Raw genomic sequence first — 20,264 nt, 5'->3', positions numbered from 1 at the left:
GTAATGTTGTAATGATAGTGATGTTATGAAAATTAGTGACACTGATGAGAGTGATGTAATGGAAGGTGATGTTATGAAAGGTAGTGATAGTGATGTTATGAAAGGTAGTGATGGTGGTGTTATGAAAGATAGTGATAATTAGTGTCGGTAGTGATGATACTTGAAGTGCTGGTGTCTATCCCATGATCCTTGTGTCCTCTGTAATACCTTGGAGAAACTGGGCTCGTTCTGACAGGCTGAAAGAAGAGTTAATCTTGCAGACATCAATAAATCTTTTTTATGTTAGGGATCACAGTCGTCTTATTAACTGGTCCTCTCTTATAACTGTCTACCCTACTTGTAGCTTTCACAGTTGCCATCTTGTTGAAGCTTCCCATATATGCAACTTTCCTTGTACAAATCTTAGCCCTGTAGATGCCTTCCTTTTAAATTTTATTAGTAATACTCCATCTAGGTAGTAGGTTGGTAGACAACAACCACCCAGGGAGGTACTACCGTCCTGCCAAGTGAGTGTAAAACGAAAGCCTGTAATTGTTTTACATGATGGTAGGATTGCTGGTCTCCTTTTTTCTGTCTCATAAACATGTAAGATTTCAGGTACGTCTTGCTACTTCTACTTACACTTAGGTCACACTACACATACATGTACAAGCATATATATACACACCCCTCTGGGTTTTCTTCTATTTTCTTTCTAGTTCTTGTTTATTTCCTCTTATCTCCATGGGGAAGTGGAACAGAATTCTTCCTCCATAAGCCATGCGTGTTGTAAGAGGTGACTAAAATGCTGGGAGCAAGGGGCTAGTAACCCCTTCTCCCATATAAATTACTAAATTTAAAAAGAGAAACTTAAGTTTTTCCTTTTGGGCCACCCTGCCTTGGTGGGATACGGCCGGTTCGTTGAAAAAAAAAATTAATACTCCATACTTTAGAACACTTGTGACTTGACCTGATCGTTTCTTCTCCTTTCTCTACTCTCTTCTTTCATTGTCTTCCTTTCTTCTGGCCAAGTGTGTTGTGTGCGTCAGTTTACGTACAGTGTTGTTGGTCCTGCCTCTTGTGGGCCAGTGGCTCTTCTGCAGTGCTACTTTTTGTTGTGTTTAAACTGACCCCTATTACTACTATGATGTCTTCCCCTACATTCCTCTACTACTGCCACTCTTCACTCCCCTTTCTCTTTTGGTGCCACTAACTACTCTCCCTACCAGTCTTGGCACCACTACTCTTTCTACTACCACTACCAGTCATCGTATTGTTGCAGTCATGGTCTGCTCTTCCAGTAACTTACCATACCCCCAGTCAGTTCATTGTCGATAGGACCTGGTTCGTTTAGTGTTGGAAGGGGCTGGTTCCTCATGTTCGTCAGTGTTGGTAGAAGCTGGTTCTTATAGTTCAGTATGCCCTCTTTTCAAATCTTGATTGTTTTCGAGATTTTTTCTTGATCTCGCTACAATAAATTCCTTGTACTTTTAAGCGCTTCAGTTTCCGCTGTTTTTTTCTATGAATTATATCAAGCCTTGAAGAGAGTTTGATATCAGGTTCCAGCAGTGTGTCACTTCCGTTAGTGTATAAAAGGATGTCGCTCTGAAACTCTCTTACAATTGCATACACACGAAGTACGGCTGTGAGGTCTGGAAATTTCCCCATTGTCATGTTGTAGTATAAAAGAACATCTTCGTGGTCATGTAGGTTACAACTGGTAACAATATCCAGGAATGTTATGGCATGGTAGGCGCAGGAGTCCACGTTGCCTTGTTTGGCAAGGTCAACAATCTTGAAGTCTGTTGGGAAACAGTTGTGTAAAAGATACATGCAAAATTCAGAAGGTGGGATGCGATTCGTGGAATCATAATAAAGCAAGATTCCATCCATACATCGATATAAACCCACAGCATGACCATCAATCCCAGGGTTGACGATAGTCAATACCATACCTTGACCTGGTTTTAATCCAGGCTTTGTGAACAAGTACTTAACGTCAGTCATAGTACAGCATTTTCCAAATGGTCGAGGAGTTTTGCTGAGGATGGTTTTAACATCATCTGTGTACAGGTAACGAGTTTGCTGAAATAGGGGATGATATGTTCCTAAGTACTCTATATCCTCTTGCATAGTAGCCATTTCTGTGGGTATACCTTCAAGTGTTGATCCGAGAGTAAACTCACGTGTACACTATCAACACGACCTGATGATAATTTTCACTTTTAAGAAATATTAACACTTAAGTAATCTAACTCACCTGTGTTTTATGGGGTGATTTTATTTTAATAGTGAAATTTAATGAAATATAGTGATCTAAGAATTCTAGTGAGTGATATAATGATAGTGTTGTAATAAAAATATAGTGAGGCATTATAAGACAGTGTTGGTAATGTTATAATGATAGTAATAAGTGTTGACAATGATATGTAGCATAGCCGATAGTGGTATAAGGGACCTGGTGGATTAGTGTTTAGTTTTCATTATAATATGTAGCATCTTAATTTCAAGACTTTTATTTAAAGTGTTAATATTCTATACTTCTTCTCACCAGGTTGTTCACCGGCTCGTATGAATCTACATTCTCGTTTCGTATCCAAGAAGAGCGTGAAATTTTGGGTTTTGAGGAGAGAAGAACCTTCAATAGACTGTGTGGGAAGAAGAGCAACTGCGATCAACCAGCTAAATGGAGAATAATATATTGAAACTTGTTTCCCACTGAGGCAGAGCGACTCAAAGATGAAATAATTGCATCATCATTCACTCCACTGTCTTGCCAGAGGCATACCTATAATAGTTATAAAAAAATTGAAACATATCTCCACTCATCCTTCACAGTGGAGGCATTGTACTTCCCACTTCCAGGACTCTAGTCCAGCTAACTCTGCTTACACTCCAACAGCATATTAAGTCATAAAAACCATTGCCTCTATTCAACTCATAAAGTGAATTGAGATTTTTAAAATGATGAGAATAATATCCCATTACACTGTAGAGTTACTTCTTGACTTATGATGGGTTCCTCAGAATGTAACTCTATTATAAGTTTAAAATATGATTGTAATCATTATTTAAGTCAATAACTAATATAACAGTATTGAAATGTAAATGAATAAATGTTTATGCCATCAATAAATATATATTATTTTACACCATCAGTATTTTTTTCCATTGTCAGTGTTTTGTACCATTTATCTGCAAGTCATATAAGTGTCAGGAAAGATAGTGGTGTGATAGAAGGGTAAGGTAGCTCAGGTAACTTGGGCTCAATAATAATTTATATTAGTGAACCACTATCAACTAAGAGGTTACTCTAATATACTCTGTTCAAACAGTAAGTGCTGTTATAGTCAAAAATTGCTAAACCCATGTGGGTCATTTGGTGCTGCAGCAATATTTATAAGATGCACTAAGCCCAAAAGGGTCATTCAGTGCTAGAAAGCACTGAATGATAGCAAAGTAGTAGACATGTCAGTGGAAAGGAGAGAATTGACATTACCTTCATATTTTGGATCTAATGGATGAAATCTAGATAATGAAGTTTATTAATAGAATTATCTGTTATGATCCACTGTAGTCATGGTGAAATAAACATAATAGAGGTGCATTAACCTGGAAAGTTTTGCCAAAACTATGACCTCTAGTGTAGAGGATGGAAACTGTGTATATACTGGGGTGAGTTTGGATGCTGAAGGTAATGATGGCTGTATTCTTGGGGTAGGACAAGTATTATTAAAATCATATAACTGCCTTTGTTTTGAACAATGATGTTTGTAATTAAGTTCTAAACCCACATCAGTGGTGTTGATAGTAACGAGCAAATTCCTTCATGTCAAGTCTGGCATTTTAGAAGTTCATGAGTTGTCTATGAATGTTATGAAGAATTATTTATTTATCTACAATTTGCTCGAAATAAAGGCAGTTTTACGATTATTTAAATATTTGCCCAACTAATTCTTTGAAAGAATATAGTTATCCCCTGGCTCAGCATCTGTCCTTGCCTACTATATATTTTTTTTTATAAATTCTCTGCATTAGGCTTGTGAAATGTTTCCTATATATAATGCTTTGAATTTAAGATGTCTGATCAGGTGTAACCACTGATTCAAGCCATAACATTATTGATGGTTACCTGGTACAAGACGTGTCGGTCATCCTACTGGCAAATGTTTTCTTGTAGTCGGGTATCTAAGTGCCATGATCTTAACCCACTCCAGGAATGTATATACAAGTGATTGCAACCACCACATTGTACAGGTCTCCCTCAACATTCACGAGGGTTAGGGGATCAAGAGCCTCGTGAATGTTTGGTGCCCCAATATATTATAATACTGCTTCCTTAACTTGTTGAACCATGAATAATCATGAAAACGTCGTAAATTGTACTAAATATATACACGTTATGCTTTAATAACATATATGTTATTAAATACCACAGACTCCACCACTGCGAGTCCCCACTGACCCCCACAACTGGCAGCCATCCCTCCCACCACTCAGTGTGGTGAGTGTTTTGTTTGTTCATTATTTGCTATTAAACTACAGTATAAATAATGTAAACCCATTCATGACTGCATATTGGAATGGCTATTAGGAAAGGTATTCGACGGTGACATCATGTGTTTACTCTTGAACACTGCAAAGAATTAAACATTTCTGCTACAGCTAATAATAAATACGATATAATTGAAGAAGGAAATTGTACAAAAATACGAGGGAGTGGTTGACACATCGTCAGTGTGACTTTATTTATGCTGGAGTGAACATTAGTCTCTGTGCTCTTCCAAACATTTCACAATAATTCATTGTGTTTGGTGCTTGTAGATTGAGTGTGACTGGAGTGGTAGAGGCAGTGATATTTAATAACATACATGTTATAAATAATAATAGTACATATTATTAAGATGTATGTTATTAAATACCATTGCCTCTACCACTCCAGTCACACTCAATCTACAAGCACCAAACACAATGAATTATTGTGAAATGTTTGGAAGAGCACGGAGACTAATGTTCACTCCAGCATAAACAAAGTCACACTGACGATGTGTCAACCACTCCCTCGTATTTTTGTACAATTTCCTTCTTCAATTATATCGTATTTATTATTAGCTGTAGCAGAAATGTTCGATTCTTTGCTGCGTTCAAGAGTAAACACATGATGTCACCGTCGAATACCTTTCCTAATAGCCATTCCAATATGCAGTCATGAATGGGTTTACATTATTTATTCTGTAGTTTAACAGCAAATAATGAACAAACAAAACACTCACCACACCGAGGGATGGCTGCCAGTTGCGGGGGTCAGAGGGAGGGTAGTAGGGACTCGCAGGTGGCGGGAAACTTAAATATGATTTGGCGGTTGGGAATTCGCGAATGTGTGAAGCCCGTGAATGTTGAGGGAGACCTGTATACCCGTGTAGGGAGTTCCGGTGATTTCTTAAATAGTTTTTGTGTTAAAGATGGTACTGGAGCAGCAGTAGGACAGAGGTGATAGAAGTTATTCTTTGTTCGGGGATTTAAAAATGGAGTACTTGATAATGTGGTTTGTTCAAGTATGTCCATTGCTGTAGTTCCTGAGGATGACATAGAAGAGAGACATGAAAATAGGTATTTTTCTGAGTCATGATAAGAGAAGTACTGGATCGTGTCATTATTCCTGATAAAAAGTAGGAAATCATTCATTTCCTCTTCCAAAGTGATATGTATACAAGGTTTCACTTGATTAAATTATTCCATAATGGTTGAAATATCTTGGTTATACTACCCAGATATATTTATCTTAAGAGACAGATGATAGTGAACTGATCTATCATCTTGCTCCCCTCAAGGAAGGTTCCTTGATGTTGGTGAGGGGCTCTTGATTTAGGGAATTGGATCTGTGCTCCAGTTCCCCGAAGCCTGAATGCCTTCCACATCTCTTCCCCTCCCCCCAGGCGCTGTATAATCCTCCGGGTTTAGCGCTTCCCCCTTGATTATAATATCATCATCATCATCTTGCTCTAAGATATATATCTGGGTAGTATAACCAAGATATTTCAACCATTATGGAATAATTTAATCAAGTGAAACCTTGTATACATTTCACTTTGGAAGAGGAAATGAACGATTTCCTACTTTTTATCAGGAATAATGACACGATCCAGTACTTCTCTTATCGTGACTCAGAAAAATACCTATTTTCATGTCTCTCTTCTATGTCGTCCTCAGGAACTGCAGCAATGGACATACTTGAACAAACCACATTATCAAGTACAGTGGACCCCCGGTTAACGATATTTTTTCATTCCAGAAGTATGTTCAGGTGCCAGTACTGACCGAATTTGTTCCCATAAGGAATATTGTGAAGTAGATTAGTCCATTTCAGACCCCCATACACACACTTACATAATTGGTCGCATTGGGAGGTGATCATTATGCGGGGGTCCACTGTACTCCATTTTTAAATCCCCGAACAAAGAGTAACTTCTATCACCTCTGTCCTACTGCTGCTCCAGTACCATCTTTAACACAAAAACTATTGAAGAAATCACCGGAACTTCTTACATTGCTAAAAACACTCATTGTACATGTATACAATCACTTCAAACATCATGGCACTTAGATAACCAACTACAAGAACACACATGCCAGTAGGATGAACGATACATGCAAACACATTTCTTGTACCAGGTAAACAGCAGAGAGAGAAGTGATTATGTCTTGAATCAGCAGATACAATTATACATCACTGAACAGAGGCCAAGTACATTAACTGAAAACTTCTGAAACATAAATTACCAGATGTGATCAAAGGTAAATCCCTTTGATCGTCAGTCGTCACGTGAGGTCACAGACCCTGAGCTGCTTTGGGGATTAGCGTGGACGGTTACAAAGCATGGCTTGCTTCTGCAGTGTTTTAAAAATTGAGGTTGGAGAGTTGAAGGAGGAGGTCTTGCTTCTCCAGGAGGAGATTAGGAGGCTGAAGGTCCACCTCAATGGGTCTGGGAAAGAGTGTGAGGTGGCTGGAGTTGTGGGGAATGAGACTTCTAGCAGTGAGGTGCAGTCTGTCTCTCGCTGTGAGGAGGCTGTAGTTGGGGAGATAGCAACGGCTACCAGCAGTGAGGTGCAGCCCAGCACCTGCTACAAGTGGCGAGTGGTTCACAGTAATGGGAGGCGCATCAGAGTAAGGAAAGTTAAGAGTGAAGATCTGAAGGTAGGAAATCGCTTCTCTGTTCTCCAGGATGAATGTACTTCAGTGGCCAGTGAAGGTAAGGGTACTACTGCCCCTGCTAATGGAGGTAAGCGCATTCTTCGTGGTTGGTGACTCTCAGGTAAGATATATTGACTGTACTTTTTGTAATAGGAATAAGAAGATGAGAGATAGAGTGTGCTTCCCTGGAGCTGGTGTTGGGGACATTGTCAACAGGCTGGATAATATCATGTCAGGTAATGGGAACAAGCCCATTATCTGTCTCAGTGCTGGTGGAAATGATATTGGGAAGGTAGGAGAGAAGAGCTGCTAGATAAGTACAGGTCAGCTATAGATTTCATTAAGTCTAAGGGAGGGATCCCAATCATATGTAGCATCTTGCCTAGAAGGGGAGTAGGAAATGAATGGTTGTCTAGGGCAATTGGTGTAAATTGCTGGCTAGACAGATACTGCAAGGAACTTGCAATCCCATTCATTGACAACTGGAACAACTTTTATGGCAAACATGATATGTATGCAAGGGATGGGGTACATCTCTCTGGGGCTGGGGTGGTAGCACTTGCAGACTCGATTGAGAAGGCCATTGGTGAAATGCCTATGATTTTAAACTGATGGAAGATAGAGGTATGGGTGTGTGTGGGAAACAAGCAGGTTGCAACACTAGGGTTGGAAACAGTAAATGTATAAAAGGCATTCAGCATGAAGTTATAAATAAAGACAATAGATCAGGTCAGCAAACAAAGGGGGACAGCAGAGGGCAGCAAGGGACTAGCTCCCTTAAGGTTTACTATACTAATAGCAGGAGTGTAAGAAATAAGATAGATGAGCTAAGATTAATTGCAAGTGCAGGAAACATAGATATTATTGCTATAACAGAGACCTGGCTCAATCTGAAAGATAGAGAGATGCCCTCTGAATGTCACATACAAGGCTATAAATTATTCCACACTGACAGGGTCAACAGGAAAGGTGGTGGAGTAGCGATGTATGTCAGAGACAATTTAAATTGTTGTGTTAGACAAGATATTAAATTAGAAGCGTCAGCCACTGAATCTGTTTGGTTACAGCTTCTCGAGGGCCGAGAAAAACTAATTTTGGGTGTGATTTACAGGGCCCCAAATCTTGATAGGGAGTGCAGTAAACTTCTATGGGACGAAATTCGTAAGGCATCTACATACGAAAATGTTGTGCTAATGGGAGATTTCAACTATAGACAGATTGACTGGAGCAATTTGACAGGAAATTTAGAGTCAGGTGACTTTCTTGATACGATCCAGGATTGTTTTTTAAAACAGTTTGTGACAGAGCCAACTAGGGGAAATAACCTCCTTGACTTGGTTCTTGCCAGTAGGGAAACACTAATTAATAATCTTGAGGTTAATGATGACCTTGGGGAAAGTGATCACAAATCACTCAGTTTTAATATATCATGGAATTCCCTTAATAATGGCAATCAAGTCTCCGTCCCTGACTTTCGCTTGGCTGATTTCATAGGACTGAAAAATTACTTAGGTGGGCTGAACTGGAATGACCTGACTAAGGGTCAGGTAGGTGGTGATGGTTGCCGATATGATGCTTTCCAGGGCATAGTTCTAGCTGCTCAGTCAAATTATGTTCCAAATAGGGAAATCAGATCAAACAAAAATGATCCTAAATGGATGAACAATAGATTAAAATATCTGATTGGTCAAAAGAGAGGCATATATAGGCAAATCAAAAGAGGAGAGGGGCAATTAAGAAATCAATATATTCAGTTAAAGACAGAAATAAAAAAGGGAATTAGAAAAGCAAAAAGAGGTTAAAGTTGCAAGAGAATCGAAGACTAACCCAAAAGGATTCTTTCAGGTATACAGAAGTAAGATCAGGGACAAGATAGGCCCACTCAAAAGTTCCTCGGGTCAGCTCACTGACAGTGATAAGGAAATGTGTAGAATTTTTAACACATACTTCCTCTCAGTTTTTACACAGGAGGATACCAGCGATATTCCAGTAATGATAAATTATGTAGAACAGGACGATAATAAACTGTGCACGATTAGGGTCACAAGTGACATGGTCCTTAGGCAAATAGATAAATTAAAACCTAACAAATCCCCAGGCCCTGATGAACTGTATGCAAGGGTTCTAAAGGAATGTAAAGAGGAGCTTAGCACACCTTTGGCTAATCTTTTCAACATATCACTACAAACTGGCATGGTGCCAGATAAGTGGAAAATGGCAAATGTGATACCTATTTTCAAAACAGGTGACAGGTCCTTAGCTTCGAACTATAGACCAATAAGCCTAACCTCCATAGTGGGAAAATTTATGGAATCAATAATTGCCGAGGCAGTTCGTAGCCACCTTGAAAAGCATAAATTAATCAACGAATCTCAGCATGGTTTTACAAAGGGGCGTTCCTGCCTTATGAATTTATTAACTTTTTTCACTAAGGTATTTGAGGAGGTAGATCATGGTAATGAATATGATATTGTGTATATGGACTTCAGTAAGGCTTTTGACAGGGTCCCACATCAGAGACTATTGAGGAAAATTAAAGCACATGGAATAGGAGGAGAAATTTTTTCCTGGATAGAGGCATGGTTGACAAAAAGGCAGCAGAGAGTTTGCATAAATGGGGAGAAATCAGAGTGGGGAAGCGTCACGAGCGGTGTTCCACAGGGGTCAGTGTTGGGCCCCCTGCTGTTCACAATCTACATAAACGACATAGATGAGGGCATAAAGAGCGACATCGGCAAGTTTGCCGATGACACCAAAATAGGCCGTCGAATTCATTCTGATGAGGACATTCGAGCACTCCAGGAAGATTTGAATAGACTGATGCAGTGGTCGGAGAAGTGGCAGATGCAGTTTAATATAGACAAATGCAAAGTTCTAAATGTTGGACAGGATAATAACCATGCCACATATAAACTAAATAATGTAGATCTTAATATTACGGATTGCGAAAAAGATTTAGGAGTTCTGGTTAGCAGTAATCTGAAACCAAGACAACAGTGCATAAGTGTTCGCAATAAAGCTAATAGAATCCTTGGCTTCATATCAAGAAGCATAAATAATAGGAGTCCTCAGGTTGTTCTTCAACTCTATACATCCTTGGTTAGGCCTCATTTAGATTATGCTGCACAGTTTTGGTCACCGTATTACAGAATGGATATAAATTCTCTGGAAAATGTACAAAGGAGGATGACAAAGTTGATCCCATGTATCAGAAACCTTCCCTATGAGGATAGACTAAGGGCCCTGAATCTGCACTCTCTAGAAAGACGTAGAATTAGGGGGGATATGATTGAGGTGTATAAATGGAAGACAGGAATAAATAAAGGGGATGTAAATAGTGTGCTGAAAATATCTAGCCTAGACAGGACTCGCAGCAATGGTTTTAAGTTGGAAAAATTCAGATTCAGGAAGGATATAGGAAAGTACTGGTTTGGTAATAGAGTTGTGGATGAGTGGAACAAACTCCCGAGTACAGTTATAGAGGCCAGAACGTTGTGTAGCTTTAAAAATAGGTTGGATAAATACATGAGTGGATGTGGGTGGGTGTGAGTTGGACCTGATAGCTTGTGCTACCAGGTCGGTTGCCGTGTTCCTCCCTTAAGTCAATGTGACCTGACCTGACCAGGTTGGGTGCATTGGCTTAAGCCGGTAGGAGACTTGGACCTGCCTCGCATGGGTCAGTAGGCCTTCTGCAGTGTTCCTTCGTTCTTATGTTCTTACCAGGGCTCTGTTGCCTGCACCCCCATACTGACTAAGTCACTTCACCTACACCAGATGATACATCTCAAGTTTAGCCTCACCCAATACGATAATATATAATATTACAGTGGACCCTCGCATAACGATCACCTCCGAATGCGACCAATTATGTAAGTGCGTTTGTACGTGTATGTTTGGGGGTCTGAAATGGACTAATCTACTTCACAATATTCCTTATGGAAACAAATTCGGTCAGTACTGGCACCTGAACATACTTATGGAGTGAAAAAATATCGTTAACCGGGGGTCCACTGTACTTCTATCATATTGATAAAGCCTTATACTGGTGTATTACTATAATCAAAGAAAGCGCTAAACCAACAAGGGTCATGCAGCGCTGTTATACTGGTGAAACACAATGGTAATAAAGGTTTCTCATTGCTTTAAGTTTCTTCTAACCACTTTTCACTACCTGAAGTGTATATTCATTAAAGTGGTGGAGCGGAAGGCCTCGGTCAATGACCAAAAGCTCCAGTAGCGGGTCACCACATAACAGACCGGCATCAGGAAACCACTTATCCCATTTCCTGACCAAACTCATCATCCATTCTATCAACAGTACTATTGGATACCAAGGCCAACTCATCAAATTTCCATTTATTACAAAATATAAAATCAATATACTTAAAATTGATTGTAAACAATTCACCAAGTGTATTGTCCTACCGTTTATATAAGAAAAGAAACTCCGTTACTGTAAAACAAGATCTATTTAGTACAGAATAATATTGACTGTGTACATAATTATACATCAAGAAAGAACATCAAGGAATAGGCTCATATTACAAATTATTTGCACACCATAAGTAGTCTGTTTTTTTCTAGTATAGTGAGATTTGTTTTGTACTCTTCATTATTACTGTATTGTGATAATGTGTTGAGCCTTCAGACGGCTTCAAACTAGTCTAAAAATGATTATCAAATTTTGTAAAAAATGGATATATCCAAAACTTCTTAGTTAGGGACTTGAAAACAGTGTTCAATTTCCCCGTCCCTTTACTATCAGCCATATTTTCGTCTGCACGGAGCTTAAGATTCTAGTTTTAACTAGTGTGTGTATACAGTAAGTGCTAGTAACTTTATTTCCCTGTATATTGTTCTCTTAAATGCTACAACAACATAACACAGTTACCAGAAAGAAACAGACATCATTATGAAGTTTCTGGTACTCTGGGTTTTATATCCAATGTAACTATCTGAGTTGGAAATGAGTTATTTGGTCTAGATTTATAATGGAAGAAAGGATTTGTTTTTAAGTACTAGATTGCCGAGTGATGCACTGACGGTGCACCATTTAAAAAACTAGAACTTAAAAATGGAGAAAATAACATGACTTAGATATCAATCTCAAAACCAACTCGGTTATGTCCTATCCTGTGGTTTAAAAACCTTTGTAATTGTACCAATAAATTTAAACATTTAGTAATAAATTTTTGATATACTCTATTATGTTGAAAAAATGTCAATTAAAAATAGTAGACTGTAGGCCTCCCAGGGAAGGCAAATCATTACGATGGATATAAAATACTATGAATATTTTTGAGGCTATTCCTCCACCTGACATGGAAAAACCGACTCCTGTAAAAAAATAAAATAATAATATTGAAAAAAATACTACGTCCGTAAATTGTAATCAGACCAGGAGCACAAAAACGGCAACTGAATCTCTAGTTAAATTTGGCGGAACAACAAAATTCACAAACCCGAGTACACCTTCAATGATGAACTAAGACGACCCGAGGTCTCGAGGGTCAGTCATTCCTTGAATGTAATGGCCACTTTTAAATGTGCCCAACGCTCCTTGCATCACAATTACACAGTGTCTGTACATTTGTTAAGTAGCCCATAACCACGGTACAGCAGTAACGGCCTCGGTCACCCACGTCACTACTTGCCTCACACTAGCCACCAAAATGTGGATATTATTCAAATAAAATACTATAATTTTAATGCTTTAAAATAAGCATATCTTCGTAACACTGAGCGCCACAATAGAAATCTATCGCTACTTCAGCAATATGCTAAAATAGATTACAATCTCAAAATAGAAAAATAAATAAATAATAAAAGAAAATAAACTCTCACGTACATTGTCAATAAATGTGCCCCGGGTATCACTTACTTCCCGCTGCTCTTGTGCTCTCAGCTGCATTATACCCAAACATTCCTTGTAAAATGTGGTGGCTTTCTATGGGTGCAAATGCCCAGTCTTTATGGTTAACAAAGTGAGATTTAGCTTATCAAAACTCCTGTTGTAATAACCACTGTACATTAGGTATATAAAGACAACTGGAAGATTTAAATGGACAGTTCATGTTTTGGTTTATATAAATGAAGTTTTGTTACAAAATAGTTAATAAATAGCAATTTGATTCCACCACAAAAACTGGGCTAAGGCTCCTCCGGGAGGATGGTACTGGGCATGGCAAGAAGTTGAGGCTGGTCACAGATTAGATGAAGTTGGGGTGTGGATGAGTCCGCCTGGGGTGGGTATGTGAGGACGCTCTTCTAACTTGTCGTAATCCAGGTGAAATTCCTTGGGAACTTTCCGCCAATTCTGAAAACAAACGTGTTTTTTCTGTAAATATTGAATATTAACCGACGTAGTTGGTTGGTAGACAGCAACTACCCAGGGAGGTACTACCGTCCCACCAAGTGAGTGTGAAACAGAAGCCTTTAATTGTTTTACATGATGGTAGGATTGCTGGTGTCTTTTTTCTGTCTCTTAAACATACAAGATTCCAGGTACCTCTTGCTACTTCTACTTACACTTACGTCACATTACACATGCACATATATACACCCCCGTCTGTGTTTTCTTCTATTTTCTTACTAGTTCTTGTTCATTTCCTCTCCATTGGGAAGTGGAACAAAATTCTTCCTCCGTAAGCCATGCGTGTCATAAGAGGCGACTAAAATACCAGGAGCAAGGTGCTAGTAAACCTTTCCGCTGTATAAATTACTAAATTTAAAAAACAAAACTTTGATTTTTCTTTCAGGTTACCTTCCCTTGGTGGGATACAGCTGGTTTGTTTAAAAAAAATCTACGGACAGCAAGGAGCTAGTGACCCCTTCTCCTCTATAAATAACTAAATGTAAATTAAAGAAAAACTCTTATTTCATTTTTGGATCACCATGCTGCTGTTAAAAAAAAAAAAATCCCATGAAAAAGACACAACTTGTATGGTATACAGTGGACCCCCGCATAACGATCACCTCCAAATGCGACCAATTATGTAAGTGTATTTATGTAAGTGCGTTTGTAGGTGTATGTTTGGGGGTCTGAAATGGACTAATCTACTTCACAATATTCCTTATGGGGAAAAATTCGGTCAGTACTGGCACCTGAACATACTACTGGAATGAAAAAAGTTCGTTAACCGGGGATCCACTATATTAAACAATAATGCATGTGTTGTACATGTAAATTATTATATATATGGAGAGAGAGAAAGGGCTTACTCAGTGCTGTAGAGGTGAAAGATGGTGAGAGATGGATATGTTGAGAGTCACAGTTGATGTACCAAATTGGCGTCAATTAAGAAATATATGGATATGCTGAGGGTCACAGTTGACGTAGCAAACTGACAAGGTTTGACTGTCAGAGAGAAGGACACAGAGGCATTGGAAGTGAAGTTACACTTCTACACACATGTAAGATGCAGGCACAAGTCACACATATCTGTTCCAAAACTACCAAGCTTGAAGCAAGTTCCAGCAGTTAAGGATCTTGGTATGCAAAAGGACTTTCTCCCAAATGTAAACACAGGTCCAGACTGAAGTGTAAAATAATAACAAAGAAAATCATTTAATTCGTGAAGGTCATTCAGATGTGCATGGCAGAGGGATTTACACATGGAGAATAGAAGATCAGCAATTATGAGAGACTTATGCAATATTTGAGAATTTTTATTGAGGAAATGTTTTGTTAGCCAGCGGCTTCTTCAGTAAAATACAGAGAAGAATGGTGGAAGGTGAGGAGTTTGAGGTAATCAGTCCCTCAAACTCCTCCTCATCTTCCATCGTTCTTCTCTGTATTGGACTGAAGAAGCCGCTGGCTGGTGAAACATTTCCTCAATAAAGAATCCTAAATGTTGCCCAAGTCTCTTATTTTTCAACTTGTCAGTTTTCTAAACTATTTACATCACAGAAGAAGGAACACAGGACAAGAATGAAACAAATCAGTCTTAAGTTTTTTTCTTTCAACAAACCAGTCACATCCCACCAAGGCAGAGTGACTAAAAAAGAAAAATGCAAGATTTTCTTCTTTTTTCAACACACTGGCTGTATCCCACCGAGGCAGGGTGGCCCAAAAGGAAAAACAAAAGTTTCTCCTTTTACATTTAGTAATATATACAGGAGAAGGGGTTACGAGCCCCATTGCTCTCGGTATTTTAGTTGCCTCTTACGACACACATGGCTTACAGAGGAAGAATTCTGTTCCACTTCCCCATGGAGATAAACAGAACTAGTATCTATATATGCTTGTACATGCAAGTGTAGTGTGACCTAAGTGTATGTAGAAGTAGCAAGTTATACCTGGTATCCCATGTGTTTACGAGACAGAAAAAAGGCACCAGCAATCTTATCATGTAAAACAATTACAGGTCTCCGTTTCACGCTCACTTAGCAGGGCGGCAGTACCTCCCTGGGTGGCTGCTGTCTACCAACCAACTACCTATCAGCTTAAGTATTACTGTCATATTTAGTGGGAATGCTAAACTTGCAAGGGTTATCCAGCAGTTAGGAAGTGGGAAGTAATCAGATTCAATCCAAGGAAATGGAGGGTTTACCCTTCAATACAAAGCTAGGCATAGCATTGAATACTGCACTTACACAGAGGATAGAGGAGGAGATTAGCAAAATATGGCCGAAAATATAAGTCAGGCAATCTATCAAAACATGGTGAACACTTCATCAGTCATTCCTTGCAGCCTGGTACATGGAACCCATTGAAATAATCAAAAGTGAATCTGGTATGTCTAATGCACAGAGACTAACTTTGCAAAACAAGGAAATAGTTGCACAAGAATGTTGATAGACTGAAGTGAGGAAGGTTCTGTACAGCTAAACATGAACAGAAGTCTACAAGTTTATTGCCCGAAACCAGAGGCCCAACAAAAATAGATAACATCAAATTATGAGGCAGAGACAATTAGTGTCCCAGGACAAGACATCTAGTGTTTGAAACCCAACCATTTCAAAAGCTAGCTGCTATACAAGTTTATCCTATGCTCTGAACCCACGTTATCAATCTTAGACTCACGAAATCGTAATGACACTATTGCAAACAAACCATACCACAGGCGGGGATAGAACCTACAGTCTGGAGTTTTGAGACTCTGATCGCGGGTTCTATCCCCGCCCGTGGTATGGTTTATCAATCTTAGCTTCGTCTGACATAGGTCAAGAATTATGACCTAGGTTATTTTGAGGTCCTTATAAGTATTTCTTTGGAACATCATAACCTGGGTCACAACTTGACCTACAGGTCAAACTAAAGCAAAGATTTTCACATGTGAATTCAGAATATATAAGTCAAATACCATATATGTATAGAGACCTGGAGATGGTAGGGTGTTAAATTGTAAAGAATATTGCTCGTCTTCAGAATTCTTCCTCTGTAAGCCATGCGTGTCATAAGAGGCAATTAAAATACCGGGAGCAAAGGGCTAGTAACCCCTTCTCCTGTATACATTACTAAATTTAACAAGAGAAACTTTTGTTTTTCTTTTTGGGTCACCCTGCCTTGGTGGGATAACCTGGAACTCCCACCAGCAATATAGTTAACCACAGCAACAAAGGCATATAATACTGCAGCAACTGGCCCCTGAAAAACATTAATTTGAAAGCCAGAAGTATATTATACCCCAGCAATAACCTTGTGACGATGTGATCAAAAAAGAGAATGAAAGTCCAAAACAAAGGCATGAACCTTTGGAAAAGGAAGGACAGACCTGGAGCACAGAGATTTCCTATGGTGGGGGTATAACTTGCAGGAGGAACGGAAAGATGAGGGGGAAGAAGAATCTAGGAAACATTTGCATATACAAATCGTAGTAGTAATTAAGATGGGATGATGAATAATACATACTTTACATAAGAAATACAAACACTAGTATTATTCTACCAAGTAAACTTTACTGGATTAATATGGGTAACCAAGACACTATCCTCACCTGGGCATCAAAATAAAAATATGTTCCACGTTCATAATTTGGACCCTTATCCACAGGCGCCATTCCTGGAGCTCTGGTTATCCATACACGCTCGTCCTTGTGGTATCTCCAGTCCCGACTATACCTACAAAATTAATATTTTTATAAATACAACGCAACCAACAGCATGGACTAATTTTTTTTTTTTCAACAAGTCGGCCGTCTCCCACCGAGGCAGGGTGACCCAAAAAAGAAAGAAAATCCCCAAAAAGAAAATACTTTCATCATCATTCAACACTTTCACCACACTCACACATTATCACTGTTTTTGCAGAGGTGCTCAGAACACAACAGTCTAGAAGCATACAAATATAAAGATACACAACATATCCCTCCAAACTGCTAATATATACACATTTTTCAACAGTTAAATTCGCAGATGCTGAGTGCAAACACCGTTAAGTTAACGTAATTTGTGCAATTACTCCTTGACATACAATGGTTTGACTTACAAAATTTTGACTTTACAATGGTGCAAGAGCAATTACATGGGAGAGGAAACTTTAGATAATTACCCAGCATGAAGGCAAGCAAGTCCATAATTTGTATATATTTTTTTACTTTTCAGTACTGGCATTTAGTTACAGTCTGGAGAACAACATACATAACTTATAATCTTAGTGACAATAATTATTTATTTACCATATCATATTTGACTTATGATGGATTCATCGGAACATAACTCCATTCTAAGTCACGACCATCTACGTAAATTTTTGCCACAATGAGTTTCATAAAATCTGAGATAACACTTCACAGATAATTTTTTTTTTTTATTATCACACTGGCCGATTCCCACCAAGGCAGGGTGGCCCAAAAAAGAAAAACTTTCACCATCATTTACTCCATCACTGTCTTGCCGGAAGGGTGATTTACACTACTACAGTTTTTAAACTGCAACATTAACACCCCTCCTTCAGAGTGCAGGCACTGTACTTCCCATCTCCAGGACTCAAGTCCGGCCTGCCGGTTTCCCTGAACCCCTTCATAAATGTTACTTTGCTCACACTCCAACAGCACAGATAACTGCTTTTAAATGAGGGAGAGAAAGTGCTGCAGAGTTTCAGAGAAAGAGAGAAAGAAAGGTCAAGTATGACAGGCTGATAGTACAGAGATAGAATCAAATTGTCATAGTACGTAATAGTACAGTGGACCCCCGCATAACGATTACCTCCGAATGCGACCAATTATGTAAGTGTATTTATGTAAGTGCGTTTGTACGTGTATGTTTGGGGGTCTGAAATGGACTAATCTACTTCACAATATTTCTTATGGGAACAAATTCGGTCAGTACTGGCACCTGAACATACTTCTGGAGTGAAAAAATATCGTTAACCGGGGGTCCACTGTATAATGTACACACACGTAAATTTTGAGGTTAAGGTACACACACATTGTGAGGTTAAGGTACATGCACACATTGTGAGGTTAAGGTACACATACATTATGAGGTTAAGACTAGCACATTATACATGGAGGTTCTGACAAGCACATTATACATGGAGGTTCTGACACATGCACATTATACACAGAGGTTCTGATACAAACACAATGACCATGTCCCACTGAGGTAAAGTAGCCTGGAAAAAGAAGAAACACTTCACCATCTATCATTCAATCACTGTCTTTCCAGGAGTGTGCTGACATCACAGTTCAGAAGACCGTCCAAATTGCAACATCCCTCACATATCCTTCGAAGTGCAGGCATTGTACATCCCACTACCAGGACTCAAGTCTGGCTAATTGCTTTCCTGAATACTTCATATATGCTCTCACACTAACATGTCGTGTCAAATAAAAAAAATTTACCTTCATTTCTATTTAACGTGTGCACAGAACCTTTTGCCAAGCCCTCTGCACTCAAAACCTCATTTACCCACTCCCTCCAACCCTTCCTGGGACAACCCCTACCACTCTTTTTCTCTAGCCTGGCCTCTACCTCTAGCCTGGCCCCTATCTCTAGCCTGGCCCATGGCCAGGCTTCAAGGGTACTTAGACACTCAAAATTTAAAGGTATATATACTCTAGATTTGTATACCTTCCTAGTCTACCTATTATTTTCATCATTCAATAACCAAACTGCATTAATATACTTTTCCATACAGTGTGAGACTTCGCAAATATGACTGAGAAACTGTTTCCATAAATGAGCAGGAAGTGTGAAGGCCTCTCCAGACACTAATATTTTTGGATAATTTTTTTTTCAAATCATGCTATCGAGAAGAGCTTTATAAAGGAAGTTATACTGTAAATCCAAAATAAACTGTGCATGAGTCAGTAAGTGCTTGTTATCCTGTAATAAATCTTTGTCACAAGTCTGGAGGACAAAATACACACACTTACAATTGTTCCGTCATGAGTCTGGAGAACTACAACACACGTAACTTACTATCATTCCATCGCGAGTCTTGAGAACAATACACGTAACTTACAATTCAGCTGCTGCGAGAATTTGTAGCAAATCTCCTGCATTAGAATAGAACATGTAAAAGAGTAGATCTTCTCCATATCTGTCAAACTTAACCGGCGCCAACTTCCCTCTGCAAAGGAGAAAAATATCTTAGTTCTAGTTTTCTTTTTAAAACATCAGCTGTTTTTCAAGGCACAGTGACCCAAAAGAAACACTTTCATCATCATTCACTCCATCACTGTCTTGCCAGAGGTGTGTTGCAGTTATTAAAATTGCAATATCAACACCCCTCCTTCAGAGCACAGGCACTGTACTTCCCACCTCCAGGACTCAAGTCCGGCTTGCTAGTTTCCCTGATCCCTTTACTGTTTACAGAGTATTCAAATAAAACAAATATAACTGACTATATTTAAGACTATGATTTAAGAGAATATTGGGTAACATTTAGTGAAGGGACTCAGGGAAACTGGACTCGAGTCCTGGAGGTGGGAACTACAATGCCTACACTCTTAAGGAAGGGGGTTAGAGATATTGACTGTCTGGAGGGAAATCTGAATTGCCATATCTGCAAGACAGTGGTAGTGTGAATGATTGTGAAAGTTTCTTTTTTGGGTCACCCTGCCTCAGTGGGAGACTGTCCTATTGTGTACAACATTAGTCTAATAAATACAAATTATTTTTATTGATTATATGTGATATTACAGTT

The 20,264-nt window shown here is 39.0% G+C and overlaps 2 protein-coding genes across 6 annotated transcripts in view; one reads left to right on the top strand and one right to left on the bottom strand.

The window, feature by feature from the left end:
* The window catches only part of O-fut2 (O-fucosyltransferase 2), a 68,872-nt gene extending 65,743 nt beyond the window's left edge, over positions 1-3,129 (top strand). For both annotated transcript variants that reach the window (XM_053795666.2, XM_053795665.2), the window contains one exon: positions 2,534-3,129. In XM_053795666.2, the coding sequence (XP_053651641.1) occupies positions 2,534-2,684 (151 nt within the window). In that variant the 3' untranslated portion in view covers positions 2,685-3,129. The remainder of the gene's footprint in view (positions 1-2,533) is intronic.
* An 8,386-nt stretch (positions 3,130-11,515) lies between these two features.
* The window catches only part of LOC128701751 (CCR4-NOT transcription complex subunit 2), a 45,930-nt gene continuing 37,181 nt past the window's right edge, over positions 11,516-20,264 (bottom strand). For all 4 annotated transcript variants that reach the window (XM_070105047.1, XM_053795664.2, XM_053795661.2 and 1 more), the window contains 3 exons: positions 19,581-19,688; positions 17,110-17,233; positions 11,516-13,487 (listed from right to left, as the gene is read on the bottom strand). In XM_070105047.1, coding sequence (XP_069961148.1) covers positions 13,374-13,487; positions 17,110-17,233; positions 19,581-19,688 — 346 coding nt within the window. In that variant the 3' untranslated portion in view covers positions 11,516-13,373. The remainder of the gene's footprint in view (positions 13,488-17,109; positions 17,234-19,580; positions 19,689-20,264) is intronic.

The sequence above is a fragment of the Cherax quadricarinatus genome, chromosome 96 (assembly GCF_038502225.1).
Source record: "Cherax quadricarinatus isolate ZL_2023a chromosome 96, ASM3850222v1, whole genome shotgun sequence".
NCBI classification, from domain to species: Eukaryota; Metazoa; Arthropoda; class Malacostraca; order Decapoda; family Parastacidae; genus Cherax; species Cherax quadricarinatus.
Note: the sequence above shows the minus strand (reverse complement) of the source record. Positions and strands in the feature narration are given on the sequence as shown.